This window comes from Trachypithecus francoisi, unplaced genomic scaffold, assembly GCF_009764315.1.
Source record: "Trachypithecus francoisi isolate TF-2019V2 unplaced genomic scaffold, Tfra_2.0 Lachesis_group1, whole genome shotgun sequence".
NCBI classification, from domain to species: domain Eukaryota; kingdom Metazoa; phylum Chordata; class Mammalia; order Primates; family Cercopithecidae; genus Trachypithecus; species Trachypithecus francoisi.
Window position 1 is genome coordinate 7,500,839 of NW_022681454.1, and position 17,820 is coordinate 7,518,658.

At 46.9% G+C, this 17,820-nt stretch overlaps 1 protein-coding gene across 1 annotated transcript in view; it reads right to left on the reverse strand.

Annotated features, from left to right (window-relative positions):
* STK32B (serine/threonine kinase 32B) overlaps nt 1-17,820 on the reverse strand; it is a 438,704-nt gene that overhangs the window by 85,027 nt on the left and 335,857 nt on the right. Inside the window, exon 5 of the mRNA XM_033213721.1 lies at nt 12,583-12,620. Within this exon, the coding sequence (XP_033069612.1) occupies nt 12,583-12,620 (38 nt within the window). The remainder of the gene's footprint in view (nt 1-12,582; nt 12,621-17,820) is intronic.

Sequence of the window (17,820 nt, forward strand, 5' to 3'; positions counted from 1 at the left end):
TAAGTTCTAGGGTACATGCGCATGACGTTTATATCATGTATAACTCCCCAATGCAATCCCTCCCTCCTCCCCCCTCCCCATGATAGGCCCCAGTGTGTGATGTTCCCCTTCCCGAGTCCAAGTGATCTCATTGTTCAGTTCCCACCTATGAGTGAGAACATGCGGTGTTTGGTTTTCTCTTCTTGTGATAGTTTGCTAAGAATGATGGTTTCCAGCTGCATCCATGTCCCTACAAAGGACGCAAACTCATCCTTTTTGATGGCTGCATAGTATTCCATGGTGTATATGTGCCACATTTTCTTAATCCAGTCTGTCACTGATGGACATTTGGGTTGATTCCAAGTCTTTGCTATTGTGAATAGTGCCGCAATAAACATACGTGTGCATGTGTCTTTGTAGTAGAGTAATTTATAATCCTTTGGGTATATACCCAGTAGTGGGATGGCTGGGTCATATGGTACATCTAGTTCTAGATCCTTGAGGAATCGCCATACTGTTTTCCATAATGGTTGAACTAGTTTACAATCCCACCAACAGTGTAAAAGTGTTCCTATTTCTCCACATCCTCTCCAACACCTGTTGTTTCCTGACTTCTTAATGATTGCCATTCTAACTGGTGTGAGATGGTATCTCATTGTGGTTTTGATTTGCAGGAAATGCATTTTCTAACTCCTTGCAGCAAGGGTTCTGTCCGAGATTTCGATTCTGCTGATGAGATGCACTCAGGTGAGAATTCGTGAAAGCCAAACAGAGGCCAACTTTTTGGGGCAGAGCAATCTCAATAGATGAAGGAGTGTGCTGGGGCAGGGCCTGTCTGAACATTGTCTAGTCATCTCATCCACGGTATAAACAGTTGAGAAAGTGACTGTCTCATCCAAGCTCCTGGAGCCAGAATTCAAGCCCCAGGTAGGTTTCACTCTGAGCCCCCTTGTTTTCCTACTTCTTTAAGCCATTCTCTTTTGAGGGCAATGAAGCTCCGACAGGCAAAATGAACTGAGAATAGGCAGCTGCCCAGGGATGGCGCTGCCTCCACCCTGGGTCATGGGGTGGCAAGACCACTGCTTCCCCTACTCTGCTCCTAACTCATTCCATCATATGGGGCTCTTTTCCAGACAGGTGTGCCTCATGGAGCCAGGGGCTAGGTCACATGTTTCTCCAGATCAGTATCAAATACCGTCCTGGGAACAGAGGATAATTAAGATTATTCTTACCAGGCCAAGCTGGAATTGGACCCAGTGTTAGCAGGAATATAGGAGGAACAGACTGTCCTTCACTTTCAATTTCCATGAGAAGGATGCATTAGTTTGTTCTCGCATTGCTATAAAGGGATACCTGAGACTAGGTAATTTATAAACAAAAGAGGTTTCATTGGTGGCTCATGGTTCTACAGGCTGTGCAGCAAGCATAGTGGCATCTCCTTGGCTTCTGGAGAGGCCTCAGAAAATGTACAGTCATGATGGAAGGCAAAAGGGAGGCAGAAAAGTCACACAGATGGAGGAGGAGGGAGTGGGAAGGTGCTACACACTTTTTTTTTTATTATTATACTTTAAGTTCTAGGGTACATGTGCATAATGTACAGGTTTGTTACATATGTATACTTGTGCCATGTTGGTGTGCTGTACCCATTAACTCGTCAGCACCCATCAATTCATCATTTATATCAGGTATAACTCCCAATGCATCATTTATATCAGGTATAACTCCCTTCCCCCTCCCCCCTCCCCATGATAGGCCCCGATGTGTGATGTTCCCCTTCCCGAGTCCAAGTGATCTCATTGTTCAGTTCCCACCTATGAGTGAGAACACGCAGTGTTTGGTTTTCTGTTCTTGTGACAGTTTGCTAAGAATGATGGTTTCCAGCTGCATCCATATCCCTACAAAGGACGTAAACTCATCCTTTTTTATGGCTGCATAATATTCCATGGTGTATATGTGCCACATTTTCTTAATCCAGTCTGTCACAGATGGACATTTGGGTTGATTCCAAGTCTTTGCTATTGTGAATAGTGCTGCAATAAACATACGTGTGCATGTGTCTTTATAGCAGCATGATTTATAATCCTTTGGGTATATACCCAGTAGTGGGATGGCTGGGTCATATGGTACATCTAGTTCTAGATCCTTGAGGAATCGCCATACTGTTTTCCATAATGGTTGAACTAGTTTACAATCCCACCAACAGTGTAAAAGTGTTCCTATTTCTCCACATCCTCTCCAGCACCTGTTGTGTCCTGACTTTTTTTTTTTTTTTTTTTTTTTTTTTTGAGACGGAGTCTTGCTCTGTTGCCCAGGCTGGAGTGCAGTGGCCGGATCTCAGCTCACTGCAAGCTCCACCTCCCGGTTCACGCTATTCTCCTGCCTCAGCCTCCGGAGTAGCTGGGACTACAGGCGCCCGCCACCTCGCCCGGCTAGTTTTTGTTTTTTTTTTTGTATTTTTTTAGTAGAGACGGGGTTTCACCGTGTTAGCCAGGATGGTCTCGATCTCCTGACCTCGTGATCCGCCCGTCTCGGCCTCCCAAAGTGCTGGGATTACAGGCTTGAGCCACCGCGCCCGGCCGTGTCCTGACTTTTTAATGATTGCCATTCTAACTGGTGTGAGATGGTATCTCATTGTGGTTTTGATTTGCATCTCTCTGATGGCCAGTGATGATGAGCATTTTTTCATGTGTCTGTTGGCTGTATGAATGTCTTCTTTTGAGAAATGTCTGTTCATATCCTTTGCCCACTTTTTGATGAGGTTGTTTGTTTTTTTCTTGTAAATTTGTTTGAGTTCTTTGTAGATTCTGGATATTAGCCCTTTGTCAGATGAGTAGATTGCAAAAACTTTCTACCATTCTGTAGGTTGCCTGTTCACTCTGATGGTAGTTTCTTTTGCTGTGCAGAAGCTCTTTAGTTTAATTAGATCCCATTTGTCAATTTTGGCTTTTGCTGCCGTTGCTTTTGGTGTTTTAGACATGAAGTTCTTGCCCATGCCTATGTCCTGAATGGTACTGCCTAGGTTTTCTTCTAGGGTTTTTATGGTATTAGGTCTAACATTTAAGTCTCTAATCCATCTTGAATTAATTTTGTGCTACACACTTTTAAACAACCAGAACTCACAAGAACTCACTCATTCATGAGAACACCCCCAGGATCTCATCATCTCCCACCAGGTCCTACCTCCAACACTGGAGATTACAATTTGACATGAGATTTGGGTGAGGACACAAATCCAAACCATATCAGAATGATTTGTCCTAAGTACCTTATTAGCTTCCTTCCACTCCTTCATACCCCATCTTAGTCCATTTGGGCTGCTGTAACAGAATGTCATAGACTGATTAACAACAGACATGTGTTTCTCCCAGTTCTGGAGGCTAGTCCAAGATCAAGGCCCTGACAGATTTGGTGTCTGTGAAGGGCCTGCTTCCTGGTTCAGAGGTGGCAACTTCTTGCTGTGTTTTCACATGGTGGAAGGGGTGAGGGAACTTTCTGGGGTCCTTTTAATAAGGGCACTAATCCCATTCATGAAGGTTCCACCCTCATGACCTAATCGCCTCTCAAAGGCCTCTAATATGGTTTAGGTCTATGTCCTCACCCAGATCTCATGTAATCACCAGTGTTGGAAGAGGGACCTGGTGGGAGGTGATTGGATCATGGGGTTGGATTTTCCCCTTGCTGTTTTTGTACTAGTGAGTGAGTTCTCACAAGATCTGACTGTTTATAAAAGTATGTGGCACTTCCCCCACCCCCCCAAACTCCTGCCAGTCATGTCAAGTCTTGCTTGCTTCCCCTTCAGCTTCCACTATGATTATAAGTTCCCTGAGGCCTCCCCAGTCATGACTCCTGTACAGCCTGTGGAACTGTGAGTCAATTAAACCTCTTCTTCATAAATTACTCAGTCTCAGGTAGTTCTTTATAGCAGTGTGACAACAAATTAATATAGAAAATTGGTACCAGGAGTGGGGCACTGCTATAAAGACACCTGAAAATGTGTAAGTGACTTTGGAACTGGGTAACTGGCAGAGGTTGGAAGAGTGTAGAGGTCTTAGCTGAAGACAGGTAGATGAGGGAAAGTCTGAAACTTACTAGAGACTTGTTAAATTGTGACCAAAATGCAAAGTATGAATAATGAAGTCCAGGCTGAGGTGGTGTCAAATGGAGATGAGGAACCTATTGGGAAGTGGAGCAAAGGTCACTTTGCTTATGCATTAGCAAAGAGGTTGGAGACCCTAGAGATATGTGGAATTTTGAACTTGAGAGTGATGATTTAGGGCATCTGGTAGAAGAAATTTCTAAGAAGTAAAATGTTCAAGATGTAGTCTGGCTGCCTCTAACAGCCTATGCTTATATTCATGAGTAAAAGAAATGACCTGGAAATGGAACTTGTATTTAAAAGGGAGGAAGAATGTAAAAGTTTGGAAAATGCAGCCCAGCCATGTGGTAGAAATGAAAAACCCATTTTCTTGGGAGGAAATCAAGCTGGCTGCAGAAATTTGCATAAGTAATAGCCAAGACAATGGAAAATGCCTCAAAGGCATTCCAGAGACCTTTGCAGCAGCCCCTCCCATCAGAGGCTTGGAGGCCTAAAAGGAAAAACTAGTGTTGCTGCCAGGTCCAGGGCCCTGTTGCCCTGCCTAACCTTGAGACACTGCTCCCTGCATTCCAGCCACTCCAGCTCCAGCCATGGCTAAAAAGCCCCAGATACATCTCAGGCTTCTGCTCCAGAGGGTGCAAGCCATAAGCCTTGGTAGTTTCCATGTGGTGTCAACCCTGTGGGTATGCTGAGGGTAAGAGTTGAGGCTTGAGAGCCTCAACCTAAATTTAAGAGGATATATGGAAATGTCTGGATGTCCAGGTAGAAGTCTGCTGCAGGGGTGGAGCCCTCATCAAGAACTTCTACTAGAGAAGTGTGAAGGAGAAAAGTGGGGTTGGAGCCCCCACATAGAGTCCCCACTGAGGCACTGCCTAATGGAGCTGTGAGAAGAGGGTCATCGTTCTCCAGATCCCAGAATGATATATCCTCCATAGCTTGTACTATGCACCTAGAAAAGCCACAGGCACTCATTGCCAACCTGTGAAAGCAGCTGAGGGGGCTGTACCCTGCAGAGCAACAAGAGCAGAGATGCCCAAGGCCTTGGGAACCCACCCCTTGCATCAGTGTGGCCTGGATGTGAGACATGGAGTCAAAGGAGATTATTTTTGAGCTTTAAGCTTTAATGACTCTCCTGCTGGGTTTTGGACTTGCATGAGGCCCCTTTGTTTTAGCTGATTTCTCCCTTTTGGAACAGTTGTATTTATCCAATGCCTGTAATGCCCATTGTATCCTGGAAGTAACTAACTTGTTTTTTATTTTACAGGCTCATAGGTGGAAGGGACTGGCCTTGTCTCATATGAGACTCTGGACTTTTGAGTTAATGCTGGAATGAGTTAAGACTCTGTGGGACTATTGGGAAGGCATGATTGTACTTTGAAATGTGGGAAGAACATGATATTTGGGAGGGGCGGGAGGTGAAATAATATGGTTTGTGCCCAAATCTCATGTCTAATTATAATCCTCAGTGTTGGAAGAGGGGCCTGGTGGGAGGTGATTGGATCATAAGAGTAGATTTCCCCTTTGCTGTTCTTGTAATAATGAATTAGTTCTCACAAGATCTGGTTGTTTATAAAAGTATGTAGCAGTTCCCCCGACTCCTGCCAGCCATGTGAAGACGTGCTTGCTTCCCCTTCACCTCCTGCCATGATTATAAGTTTCCTGAGGTCTCCCTAGACATGCCTCCTGAACAGCCTATGGAATTGTGAGTCAATTAAACCTCTTTTCTTCATAAATTATCCAGTCTCAGGTAGTTCTTCATAAAAGTGTGAGAATGGACTAACACAGCTCCACCTCCTAACACCATCACCTTGGGGATTAGGGTTTCAACCTTTGAATTTTGGGGGGACACATGCAGGCCGTAGCACTCCCCCACCAGGGGAGGTGCAGTGATTATGTGAAGGGTGAATTTAGGGTGAGCAAACTGGCCCTGCTCAGCTTGGCTCTGTCCAGGTTCCTCTCACCAGGAATCGGACCTCTCTCCTGGTCCTCCAGGCTCTTGGTCTGACTTGGGCAGTCCTTCACTCCATACAGGGGGGTGGGGGGACTTGGTGGTGAATCTGTCTCTGTCTGGGTCCCTTACTAGCCTTTCTCAGGGATGTGGGTGATATCTTGGTCTCTGTTTGTCACTTTCTTGTTTTATTTCGTATTGTTAAAATCCCACATAGAGAAGATAGGGGTGTTATGAATTGAATTGTGTCCCTTTCCCCCCAAAATTCACGTACCAAAGTCCAAATCCCAAGTACCACAGAATGTGGCCTTATCTGGAAATAGAGTCATTACAGATGTCATTCATTATGATGAAGTCATATTGAAATGGGGTGGGTCCCAAATCCAGTATGACTGGTGTCCTTATCAAAAGGAGAAATTTGGACGCTGACATGCACACAAGGAGAATGCCATGTGAGGAGCAGAGTTATGCTGCCACAAGCCAAGAAGCTGTCAGAACTAGCAGAAGGCCCTGGAGCAGAGACTTCCCTACCCACTTCAGAGGAAGCAGGGTCATGCTGGCACCGTGATCCTGAACTTCCAGCCACCAGAACTGTGAGACAATATGTTTTTGTTGCTTAAGCCTGTCAGTTGTGGGGCTTTATTATGGTAGCCCTAGAAAATACAGGGGCTATTTGCTGGCATCCTCAGTGTCTCACATACCATGTCTTTAGGACTTTAACACCCTCCCCTGGCACAGTGCTGTAGCAGAAGCGCCGTTTCTGGCAGCTTGCTGGAAAGAATCTTATTACAATCTTCCTCAGGACACGTAGAACAGTTTTAAAGTGCATTACTACGTACTTATTCTTACAGTCTTGGGACCCATATGGTTCCAAGACATCCACCATTGGCTCCTCACGCTTAACAGAAACATCTCAGCCTTGCAACTTGTATGAGTGGCTTCCTCTCTCTTTCTTCTCAACTGCTACAATCCCCACGTATAATGTTTTATAAATAGTACATGCCCAATTTTTTAGTTTCCTGGAGTCTCTTCCTCCCAGCATGCTGGGGGTAGCACATACAATGTTTTGACAAGAGAAAAGGGGGTGTCGACATGGCTGGCCATGGTCATTTTGGGGAGCACTCATCACATTTATCAACAAATATGTTAGCAACAGATGGGGAGGCAATTCTTTGAAACGAGTTCAGTTAATGAGTATTATAAAATACAGTACATTAATAGAAAATTTGAGGTACAATAAGGCCACCAGATCAGGAGATGACTGAGAGTTTGTTACAGTTCCCAAGAATGGGGGCAGGCCACGTCATGGGCAGGGGAGACAGGGAAGCCTCAGGGCCACTCAGGAGGATGGGGAGTGGGGAAATGTGGGCCAGAGCCTTTATCGTGGTTTCCATGGGAAGGAATGAGTGAGGCAAGGTTAGCAGGCTTAGACTTGACTAGTCTGAGTAATTTCAGTGGACTCTGGGTTCTAGGGGCTGTCTCTAGTTTTCTGGTACCTGTGGGAATTAGGGGAGGTGAGGAGGGGCCTGGAACATAAAATTCCTAGGACAGCAGATAAAGAAGGTGTTGGGGGTATGCCCCTGGATTGGTTGGTTGGCATCTGAAAAGTATGCCTTAGGGCAAGTTGTTTACCAGTTCTAGGACTGGCCAGCCCTGGGCAGGGCAGTCAATCAGTTTAGCAAGGCTCCAGAGGTCAAAACTTCAGAATACAGAAAATACAAGACATGGATCATTCAATAAAGAAAACAAATCCACTCTGACCACATGGCTGCTGCGTTGCCAGCTGCTGAATATCCAGATCAGGTTTCTGAACCCCACTGTGCGCATCCCACAGTCACAAGAAAATGAGTGTGTATATCTGAAATGCCATCCCTCAAAGGCTCTACTGACCTCCAGTATGATTCAGGATCCAATGTACATGTCCCTTCCTCCAGGAAGCCCTCCTGCAATACTCTCCTGGCCTCAGTAACCTGCTGGCCACAGCCCCATGCTTGCTCTGTCCTGGCCTTGACCCCAATGGGTCATCATCAACTGTTTACATTTCCATTCCTCCCACAGCCTTGGCTGCAGATTAGATCCACCTGGGAACAGTAAAAGATCCCACTACTCAGCACTCTGTTCTGTAAGAGGAATCAAATGAGAGCTTCTGGAGGTGGCGCCTTGGGACCCAGGTGATGTGCCACCAGGACAGAGAACAGCCACCCCAGACCACGAGGTCCTTGGCCACAGGGACTCTGCCTCCTATGGTCACTGGGCACAATGCCTGGCCATGGCAGGTCTGCAACAAACGAACCACTTCCCAAATACAGAAGAGGACGAGGACTACATTCTTCATTGTCGTCATCAATGATCTTTGAACCAGGGCCCTCAGTGGCACTTAAGGGCAAAATACAGCCTCTTTCCTTCTGTCTCTCACTCTTCTCGCCTTGCCTACCTTTGGGGAAGTCCAGCTCCTGTGTGGAAAGCACTAGCCCACCTGCCTGTGTATGTGGCTCCATCCATTCCATTTCCACTGGCCTCTTCCATCACCCTCATGGTAGAAAACTGCATTAATGGCCTCAATTCTTCACCCCTCTCTGGATCACCCCATTGCCATGTGCCTTTGCAGTGTCCTCTCCCTCAGACTCTAGGTTTGGCCAAGTGACTTGCTTTGTCTCCTGCAATGGTGGCAAACACGACACAGGTGGAGGCTTGAGTGGTTGGGCTCTCCTGTTCTTGCTCCTGCTATGGCCATGAGCAGACCATGCAGATGAACTTGCAGGGGATGAGCTCAAGGAGCAGGGCTGAGTTATCCAGTGAGCCAGCCAAGGCCAGAGGGGATCGCCTGACAGCCAGTTGAGCCTCAGGCATTGGAGTGGGTTTAGCCAACATCAACAGCACTGCCTATCCAACCTTGGTCTTAGGAGCAAGCCCAGCCAAGATCAGCCCAGCCCAGCCTAGAGTCTCTCAACCCCAGGACACTGTGAGCTAAATGGATGTTTTTTGTTTATGCCATTTAAGCTCTGTGGTTATTCATTACTCAGCTTTATTATACTAACAGAAAATTAATTCAGTTGCTTCCCCCTTCCTCTATGTCTTTAAATTCCCCATTGCCTTGATCTCATGATCCTCAGCCTAAAATGAACTCAGCTCTTTTCCCTGCCTTGTTCTGAGGTGCTGTATCTTCTTTCACTCTACTTTACCTTAATGCATAGTCTCTCTCTGCTTTTGCAGCTGGCTCAAAAACTCAAATCTTTGAGCAGAATTAAAATGTCCATTCTAAGACATAAAACCCTGAAAGATCAGAAAGGAAGGAAGACACTAGGGGAGCAGAGAAGCTTGTGAGAGATGCTTGGATTTTGTGTAACTAGCAGATCTTGGACATCATTAATAAAATATTAATGCATTTGTTTAATTATGTTTATATTTCACTTGAAACACAAATGACCAACTTGTTCTCTGAGAAAGTATTTAATGCAACCAGTGATGGAACTCTTGAAATAGCAATACACAGTTATTGGTTTGTGAAAGGTTTTGTCATGCAGTTTACAAAAGGTGCACCACAAATGGGGTGCCCTTAGGACTCATTTAGGAACATGTACTGTACTGCTCGTCTTATGGCTAGGTCATGTTTCATAGTAAAGGTTTTGAAGGCATAATATTAATTGTAAATGTTAAAATCCTACAAAATAAACTGTTGTTGTATTCCTCTAATAGCCATTTCCCTCCTGTTTCTGCAGTTCTGCCGCACTGTCTCTACCACCTGTCCATCCAGGAACCTTCCTCTGTTTGGCCTTGTCATGCGTTTAGGATGCCACTGTCATGGGGCTGCCTCTAAGACAACCCCTGCACACATCTTTCCCTCTACCCTCTGCCCCCGACCTCTTCTGAGCTTCCCCACACTCCCCAACACCATGCAACCCACCAGCGTTGGGACCCTATTTGCCTTGTTCATCATTCTGTTATCCAGAACCTGGCACACAGCAGGTGCTCAAGAGTTGTTTACTGAAGGAAAGACAAAGGCAAGAATAGCCAGCTTCAGGCTCTGCTCTAAAAGCCACTCAGCTTCTCCACTCGGAAGAGCAGGTAAAGGAGGGCCATGGGCATAGACTCCCCTCTTTCCTTCTCTCCCCAGAAAGGAGACTCCTCTTTTTCTGAGTGAAATTCCCTGCTCCTAAATTTGTATTTGGCACCACCTGCAAAGCCACTCATTGAGTGTTGGTGGGGGGAAGGGTTATCAGCCAGTCACCTCTTAGTATGAAATATTATATTCAGTGCTCAGTCCCACCAGCTAGCAGAGACTTTTTGATAAAATGGGAGGCTGGAGAGAGAAGACTGGATGCAGGGGCACTTGGGGAGTGTGTGGGGTGCTGGATAGCCAGAAGGCAGGGCTGGGACACTGTGAAGGCCAAGCAGGAGGTGGCAAAAGATGAGGAGCTCAAGGGGGCAGAGGAGGATCCAGAAAGGATGTGGGAAAGGCTGAGGTGGAGGCTGAGAATGGGTGCAGAAAGGAAGGTGGGATGGAATGGATGGAAATCCCAAAGACAGGAAAGAGAAAACCTAGGGGACGCTGCCTGGGAGCAGCCCACCTGCCTGTATCTTTTGTGCAGCAGCTTCAGGGGAGCTGTGGCCAGGGGCTATGAGTATGGAGCCAGAACTACGAAGCCAGGCAGTCCTGGGTTACCTCCATACTCTCTGTGTCATGTTTTCTCATCAGTGCAATGGCTGGCTTATTGCTATTAATGTTTCTGCTTGAATTTTGCTTCTGCACCGCTTTGCAGGGCCTGGAAGTCTCCCCCCTAGCGGTCTCTCTTAATCAACAGGACAGAGCCTTGAGGATGCTGCCTGGAACCGAGTCTTGCAGACCCCTGCTTTCTAGACAGCCATGCAGAACCATCCCTGTGTCTTCTCACCTCCTCTTTACCCTGCTCCTGTGATCTGACCTTGCCTGGCCCTGAGCAGAGAAAGGGGACAGGAAGAGGGCGAGTTACCTACCCCTTCCCGGGCACTTGCATGCTGTGATGGGTGGCTGACCTTTGAGTTTCACCTGAGACGAGACTTTCACTTCCCTGCAAGGTGGGTCGATTACTTCTGCGTCATTGCTCGAAAGGCTGAGACACAGAGGCACAGCCACTGGTCCAAGGACACTCAGCTGGCTGGGGGCTTAGCTGAGTGACACATCTGAAGATCCTGACTTTTAGATACAAACTGGAGACATTGCTTTTGCTTCCTTTCCAGCCTTGATTTGGATCCTCAGCTCTGTCCATGCCCCAGGCATCTTGGGGCCACTGCTGACCTTCCATTCAGGAGCACAGTGAGTTCAATCCTACTGCCCCCAAAGCACTTAGTCTGGTTCCAGCATCTGATGCAGAGATGCAAATGGTCCCAACCACCACTCCTGTACATAGGGATGCACACTATGAGGTTAGGATGCCCCAAGCTATGCTGATGGCACATGGGAGGTTTGAGAGGAGCTGTGAGATAGAACCATGACCTCAGTCTGCAGGGGTGGGGAAGGAGGGCGGGGGAGCTATGTAGAAAACGTGACACATTCATCCCTGAAGGCCTCAGCAGGGATGATAACCCCTACTTTAGAAGAATCCCCAACTGCTCCCTCCAGCCAACCCCATGTTAGGCCCTGAGAGGCCCCTGAAGCAATGCCAGTGAATTTAGTCTTCAAGGCTGTAAGGCTCCTGTTGGCATCAGCCGCAATTGATTGTCAAGTCCACTGAGCATTCTTGGTCTGAGCCCTAGGCTCATGGTTCTTAAACTTTGTTGGGCATCCCATCCCCAGAATTCTGATCCAGAACACAGGAGCCCAGGCTTGCTGAAGCAGGACCAGGCCTGACCTCTGATTTTTACCAGGTCCCCCCAGGTAATTCTGGTAAGGCCAGAGTTAGAAAGCCATTGACTTGGTGCCTTGCTACTCAAAGTGTGGTCCATGGACCAGTAGCATCAGCCACTTGGGAGCTTTGCAGACTCTGGAGTTTGCAGAGTCTAGTCCCATCTCAGACTTATTAAGTCAGTTTGAGAAGATGTCTAGAAGATCTGTGTGCACATAAAGGAAATTTTGAGAAGCCTGACATAGCTGATAGATGAGTAAATGCTTAGTGGATTATCAAGTATTAAGCTCTGCTTGCTAGAAATGAGTGTGCACTCTCATTTCGTCCCCGTGAACACCCTGCAAGAGAGGTGCCTTTTCCCCATTTTACAGAAAATTACATTGAGGCTCAGAGAGGTGGGTGACTTCTGAAGTCACACGTTCATAGGTGAGGGAGGTGGGGTTGGAACTCCGGGACCCCATGCTCATCCTCACGGCGGCTCTGTCCTCCTCACATGGGGATATGAACAGCAATGACTTCCGACGTGAACACTTTAAATAACTTTGATTCAACTTACCACGGCAGGACATGGACCAGAAATTTACACAGATGTTCATCCACCAGGATTGAAACAAGAGAAGGTTTCTAGCCAATACTAATGTCCGACTCAGCAAGACCCAACCCCCACCCCTGCACCATTTCCCACTGCCTCAAACTTTCCACTGAGAGTCCCTGTAAAGGATTCATAGCAGGCTTACCGTGTTCATCCAGGAGGATGTTATCTGGCTTGATGTCTCTGTAAAAGAAAACAAAGAAGCTGGCAATGTGGTTCCTGAGCCCACAGAGGAGTACATCAACAAGCGCCACATCAGGACAAATGCTGGCAACACCCAGGCTGCTCACCTCTCCCTGACCTGAGGCCTCAGACAGGGAGCGTGACAGTAATTGGTAAGATAATAGGATGCCTGTGTTCTTATCGCCTCTTCTCTTTCGTGGAAGTGCAAGTAGATTGTTTGAATATTTTTTTCCTGAATATTCTTAATTTTTAGCCTCTCAGCTCCAGCTTCAATGGTAACAGCAGTGACTGCTCACTGAGCATGTGATCAGTGCCAGCAAGGGGAGGCACCTGCCCACCCTGAGGTAGCTGAGCCATCCCACCAGGGCTCCCTGCAGGTGTCATGGCATCCACTTGAGCTCAATGAGGGTTTGGAAGTTGTGGTCAGAGATGGGCAAACTACGGCTCTTGGCCAAATCCAGCCCTGGGCCAGTTTTTGTATGGCCTGGGAGCTAAGAATCACTTTAACATCTTTAAAGCACTGTAAAAACAAAACAACATATACACATACACACACCCACGCACACACAGAAGAACACGCAACAGAGATTAACGTGGTCGTCAAAGCCTCAAGTGTTGATTATCTGGCCCTTATGGGGAAAGTTTCCTGACCTCTTTTAAGGGTAACATCGTGACCCACATGCGGCAAAATCTGGGCTGAGCAGTTTCTGGAAAGTTCTGCTCTACATCACCATTAAAGCAAAAGGCCTCTCAATTCCAAGTGAAACATTCTGAAGGCTGACGCTTTGCTTTCTTTACGTCTACGTGCCTGTACCTCGCACAGTGCCTGACACAGAGGTAGACACATGTGAAACACTACCGAGTATAAGGATGGAAGAGTGAAAGTGAGAGAAGAACAACTCCAACCCCAGCTTACTTATTATTGACGTGTATACACTTGGTGAAGCTCTGCATTAAAACCATAGATTTTACAAATGCATAAATGTTCACTCATTTATAACAAATGTCAAATCTACTGAGACTAATGATAGCTTTCTTCAAAATAAAGAGCAACCGCTCCTGAGTTTATCAAATATTAATTCTACCCGAAAACACACTGTGGTAATTGGTAGTAGTGCAATGCAATGCCTGTGGGTTTGGAGATGAAAGAAGCACTTAACCTATACATTTAAATTTTTATTTTCATTGTGACTTTTCAAGCCTATGAGTACTGAGGAGCACTGCGTATGTGGGCCCCTGCTGCCGAGGTCACAAAGCCTCCACTGTGAACAAAGAGATTACTGCAGAGACTCACAGGGAGCCACATGGGAGGGATGAACTTGATAACTTATAAAACTAAAACAAAAGGCAGAAGACCTAGAGTCAAGTGCTTGTGAATGAAGTCAGCAAACGCTTGGTCCCTGCCCAGGGTGGCTCCCAGCAGGGTTTCTCAACAAAAGATGAGAAAAGAGAAAAGAAAATACATGTCAAGAATGAAAACACAGCAGCAAATGCTCAAGTTTTATCTCTTAAGATATCACCGGGACTGAGATGATTTAATGTGTGGTGTGGGGACCAGGGAGGATGTGGCTGTGGCCCAGGGAATGTGAGCTACAAAATGCCTACAAGGGCCACAGACTAAAGATGGAGTTAGAGCCAGGACACAGGTGAGGTGAGGGTGGGATGACAGACCCAAGAAGATGTGATCTGGTGTACTGGGTTGAATGGTGTCCCTCCAAAATTCATGTCTACCCAGAACCTCAGAATGGGACCCTATATGGAAATGGAGTCTTTGCAGAGGCATTTACTTAAGGATCTTGAGATGAATTATCTTGGATTTAGGGAGGACTCTAAAGACTCGTGTCTTTATAGGAGGAAAGTAGGGGGAGGGATTTGGATGCAGACACAGGAGAGAAGAAGGCCATGCGGAGATGAAAGCAGAGCCTGGAGTGATGCAGTCATACACCAGGAATGCCTGGAGTCGCCCAGAGCTGGAACAGGCCGGGAGCGGATTCCCTCCTGAACCTCCAGAATAAGCACAGCCATGACTCCACTTTGATTTTGGACTTCTGGCCAGAATTATGAGAGAATAAATTTGTACTGTTTGAAGCCACCAATTTTGCAGTAATTTGTTGTGGCAGTGCCAGGAAGCTAACACAACTGGCACGGTGGAAGGAGAGCTGATAGAGGGGAGGGCAAACCTCAAAGGGCAGCTGGGGCCCCACTAACCACAGCATGGCCTTGGACAAATCCAGTGCCTGGCCACGCCCCCACATCCACATTGCACCGGCTCACAGTGTCTCATATCCTGAGAACAGAATGGCGCACAGATGTGGCCAGCTTGGTCCCTAGACCCCACAGAGCCAAGGAAGGGGGCTGTTCTGTTTGGGAGAGTTCGGTCCATGAGCTGGACAGTCTGGGTTCCAACTCCAGCCTCATTTTTGACTATCTGCATGATCCCTGCCTCTGCCTCAGTTTCCTTTGCTGTGTGGATTAAATATCTGATACATAACACACATTGCTTCTGTGCTGGCTCTTAGCACAGAGTTGAATCTCAAGCATTTACAGAGTGTCCCCTTCGTGGTCATGAAGGACACGTCGTGAACAAGACAGACCCAGCCGAATGGAGCTTGCATTCTAGGAGGAGAGGCAGGCCAGAAGGCACAGGAATCAATGGTAGGATTGTAAATTGGGGCAGGTGAAGAAGGCAAACCAGAGTCTAGAAAAAAGACTAATAGAGGGACCCTAGTTTTGGTAGATGCTCAGGAAGACCTTTAAGAAGAGGTGACATTGGGTTGACAACTGAATGGCAAGAAAAGGTCAGCTGTGCACCATCTAGTGAGCGAGTTCTCATTTTGCAGATGAGGAAGTAGGAGGAAGAGAGAATAAATGATCTGGCCTGTGATGTGGTTCTAGCCATGGAAGCTGACAAAGGTGATGGGTGTCACCCTGTTAATTCGGTTATGTCACAGGGCAAAGTTGGTGGGATGGCAGTCCCGGGATTATACTACATTGTATGACTCTGTCTTGGCAGACTGGAGTGAGAGCTCAAGACATGAGCTGCCATGTGGGAGCCAGCCACACGGCGGGGAATGTAGGTGTCCCTGGGAGGAAGAGTGACCACTGGCCTATGTGTAGCAAGAGAACGGGACCTCAGTTCTGCAGCCACAAGAGCTGAATCTGCCAACAACCACAAGAGCCTGGGAGTGGACCCCACACCGTGTTCCAGAAAGGATTGCAGCCTGGTGGGCATGTGGATTGTAGTTTTGTGAGACCCTATGCAGATGATCCAGTTAAGCCCACCTGGACTCCTGGGCCATGGAAATGGAGGGAAAATAAATGTGAGTTATTTTAAGTTGTTAAGTTATAATATAAGCTGCACAGCAACAGAAAATTAATTCTCTAGCTATATGATCTTGGGCCACTTACTCTGAGCCTCATTTTCCTCATTTGGGAAATGGGAACACAGCAGCAGCCATCTCCCTGTTGCTGAGTGTACAATGACATTTGTTCAGTGCTTCACACAGTCCCAGTGCAGTGTGGAAGAAGTGCTGAAATAAGTCACAGTGATGGGACTGTCATTGCTCTTTCAAAAGGAGCTGGGGAGAACTCAGAGACAGACTGGCAGATTCTTGAGCCTTTAGCAAATTAGGTCTCTTTCAAAGGAGACTTGCTGGACAGACGCCTGAAAAGCTGCGTGGAGGAGATGGAGAATCTCAATCACTTGAGATTTAATAAGACTAGCATTTTATGGGGAAAGCATCTTAGCAGAGCTTTTAGTTTAGCCGATTTCAGGACCGTTTCCTCCAGCTCTATTTTTCACATCGATCATATCTCAGCTCCAGCGTGACATCCTGTTGAAAATGGGTTTGAACGTTCAGAAAGGGCATTAGGAGCACTGCATGGATGGGAAGGCGGTGACGATGTTTTCTGAGGACAGGCCCATAATTTCAGAGCTGGGCAAAATGACACTTTGATGGAAAGTATGCATGCAGAGCTATAAAACCTGGTGCTGCTCTTGAATTATTCCCCAGCCCTCAAATAAAACAAAGCATAAAATGTCAGCTGGGCTATTTTAAAAAACAGCATAGAAATGGCTCTGATCCAGAGGTACCCATGCACAGACTGCCAAGCAGGGCCACCAGGATGTTTCTGCATGTGTCTTTTGGCAGGGGGCTTCTCAATATTCTATGCTGGCAATCTTAAGCAGCAGTAAAGAGAAATACAAAAACCTGGAGGGGAAAGCTAAACTAAGTGAAGTAAAAATCTGTGGCTATTTTATCACTAGTGAAGGGAACATGCTATCCATATTCATGCGAGAGGGAAAGGGAGGTAGTAAGACAGAGAAGAGAGACTTGAGATCCAGTTCTGAGTCTGCCTCTTGCTGACCATGCAGACAGGAGCACACTGCCCTGGGTGAGTGATAGGGTTTGGATCTGTGTCCCCGCCCCAATCTCATGTCAAATTGTAATCCCCAGTGTTGGAGGTGAGGCCTGGTGGGAGGTGATTGGATCATGGGGGTGGTTTCTCCTGAATGGTTTCGCACCATCCCCTTGGTGCTATTGTAATGACAGTGAGTTGTGGCTGTTTAAAAGTGTGTAGCACCTCCCCCACTGTCTCTCTTGTCCCTGCTCCCGTCATGTAAGATGTGCCTGCTTCCACTTTGCCTTCTGCCACGATCGTGTTTCCTGAGGCCTCCCCAGAATCCAAGCAGATGCTGCCATGCTTCCTGTACTGTCTTCAGAACCATGAGTCAATGAAACCTCTTTTCTTTATAAACAACCCAGTCTCCAGTATTTCTTTATAACAACGTGAGAATGGACTAAGACAATGAACATTAGCTTCCTCACCTATAAGTTGGGTAATAATGCCCTCTCTATGGCTACAGTGAGGATTGGATGAGATGATTCTTATGACAGCAACCAGCACAGGGCCAGGCACATGGAAAGGCACAATTGTTGTTAATAACAGAGTGGGGCAAAGACATTTCAGTAGGAGGTTCAGCCAACAGAACAGGCACTGGGGAAGGATGACCAAAGGCATTTACTGGGGGTCGGGGAGGAATGGGAGGGCTTCACCTTGGCTGTTGACCTCTGCCTTAGCCAGCTTGAATGGGACTTTGCACCCATCCATCAGCAAGCTGATGTGGGATAGGATGCTAAGGAACTTGGTTCTCAAGTTTTAGAATTTCTCACTGTATTGGCATGGATCATTCTCCTAG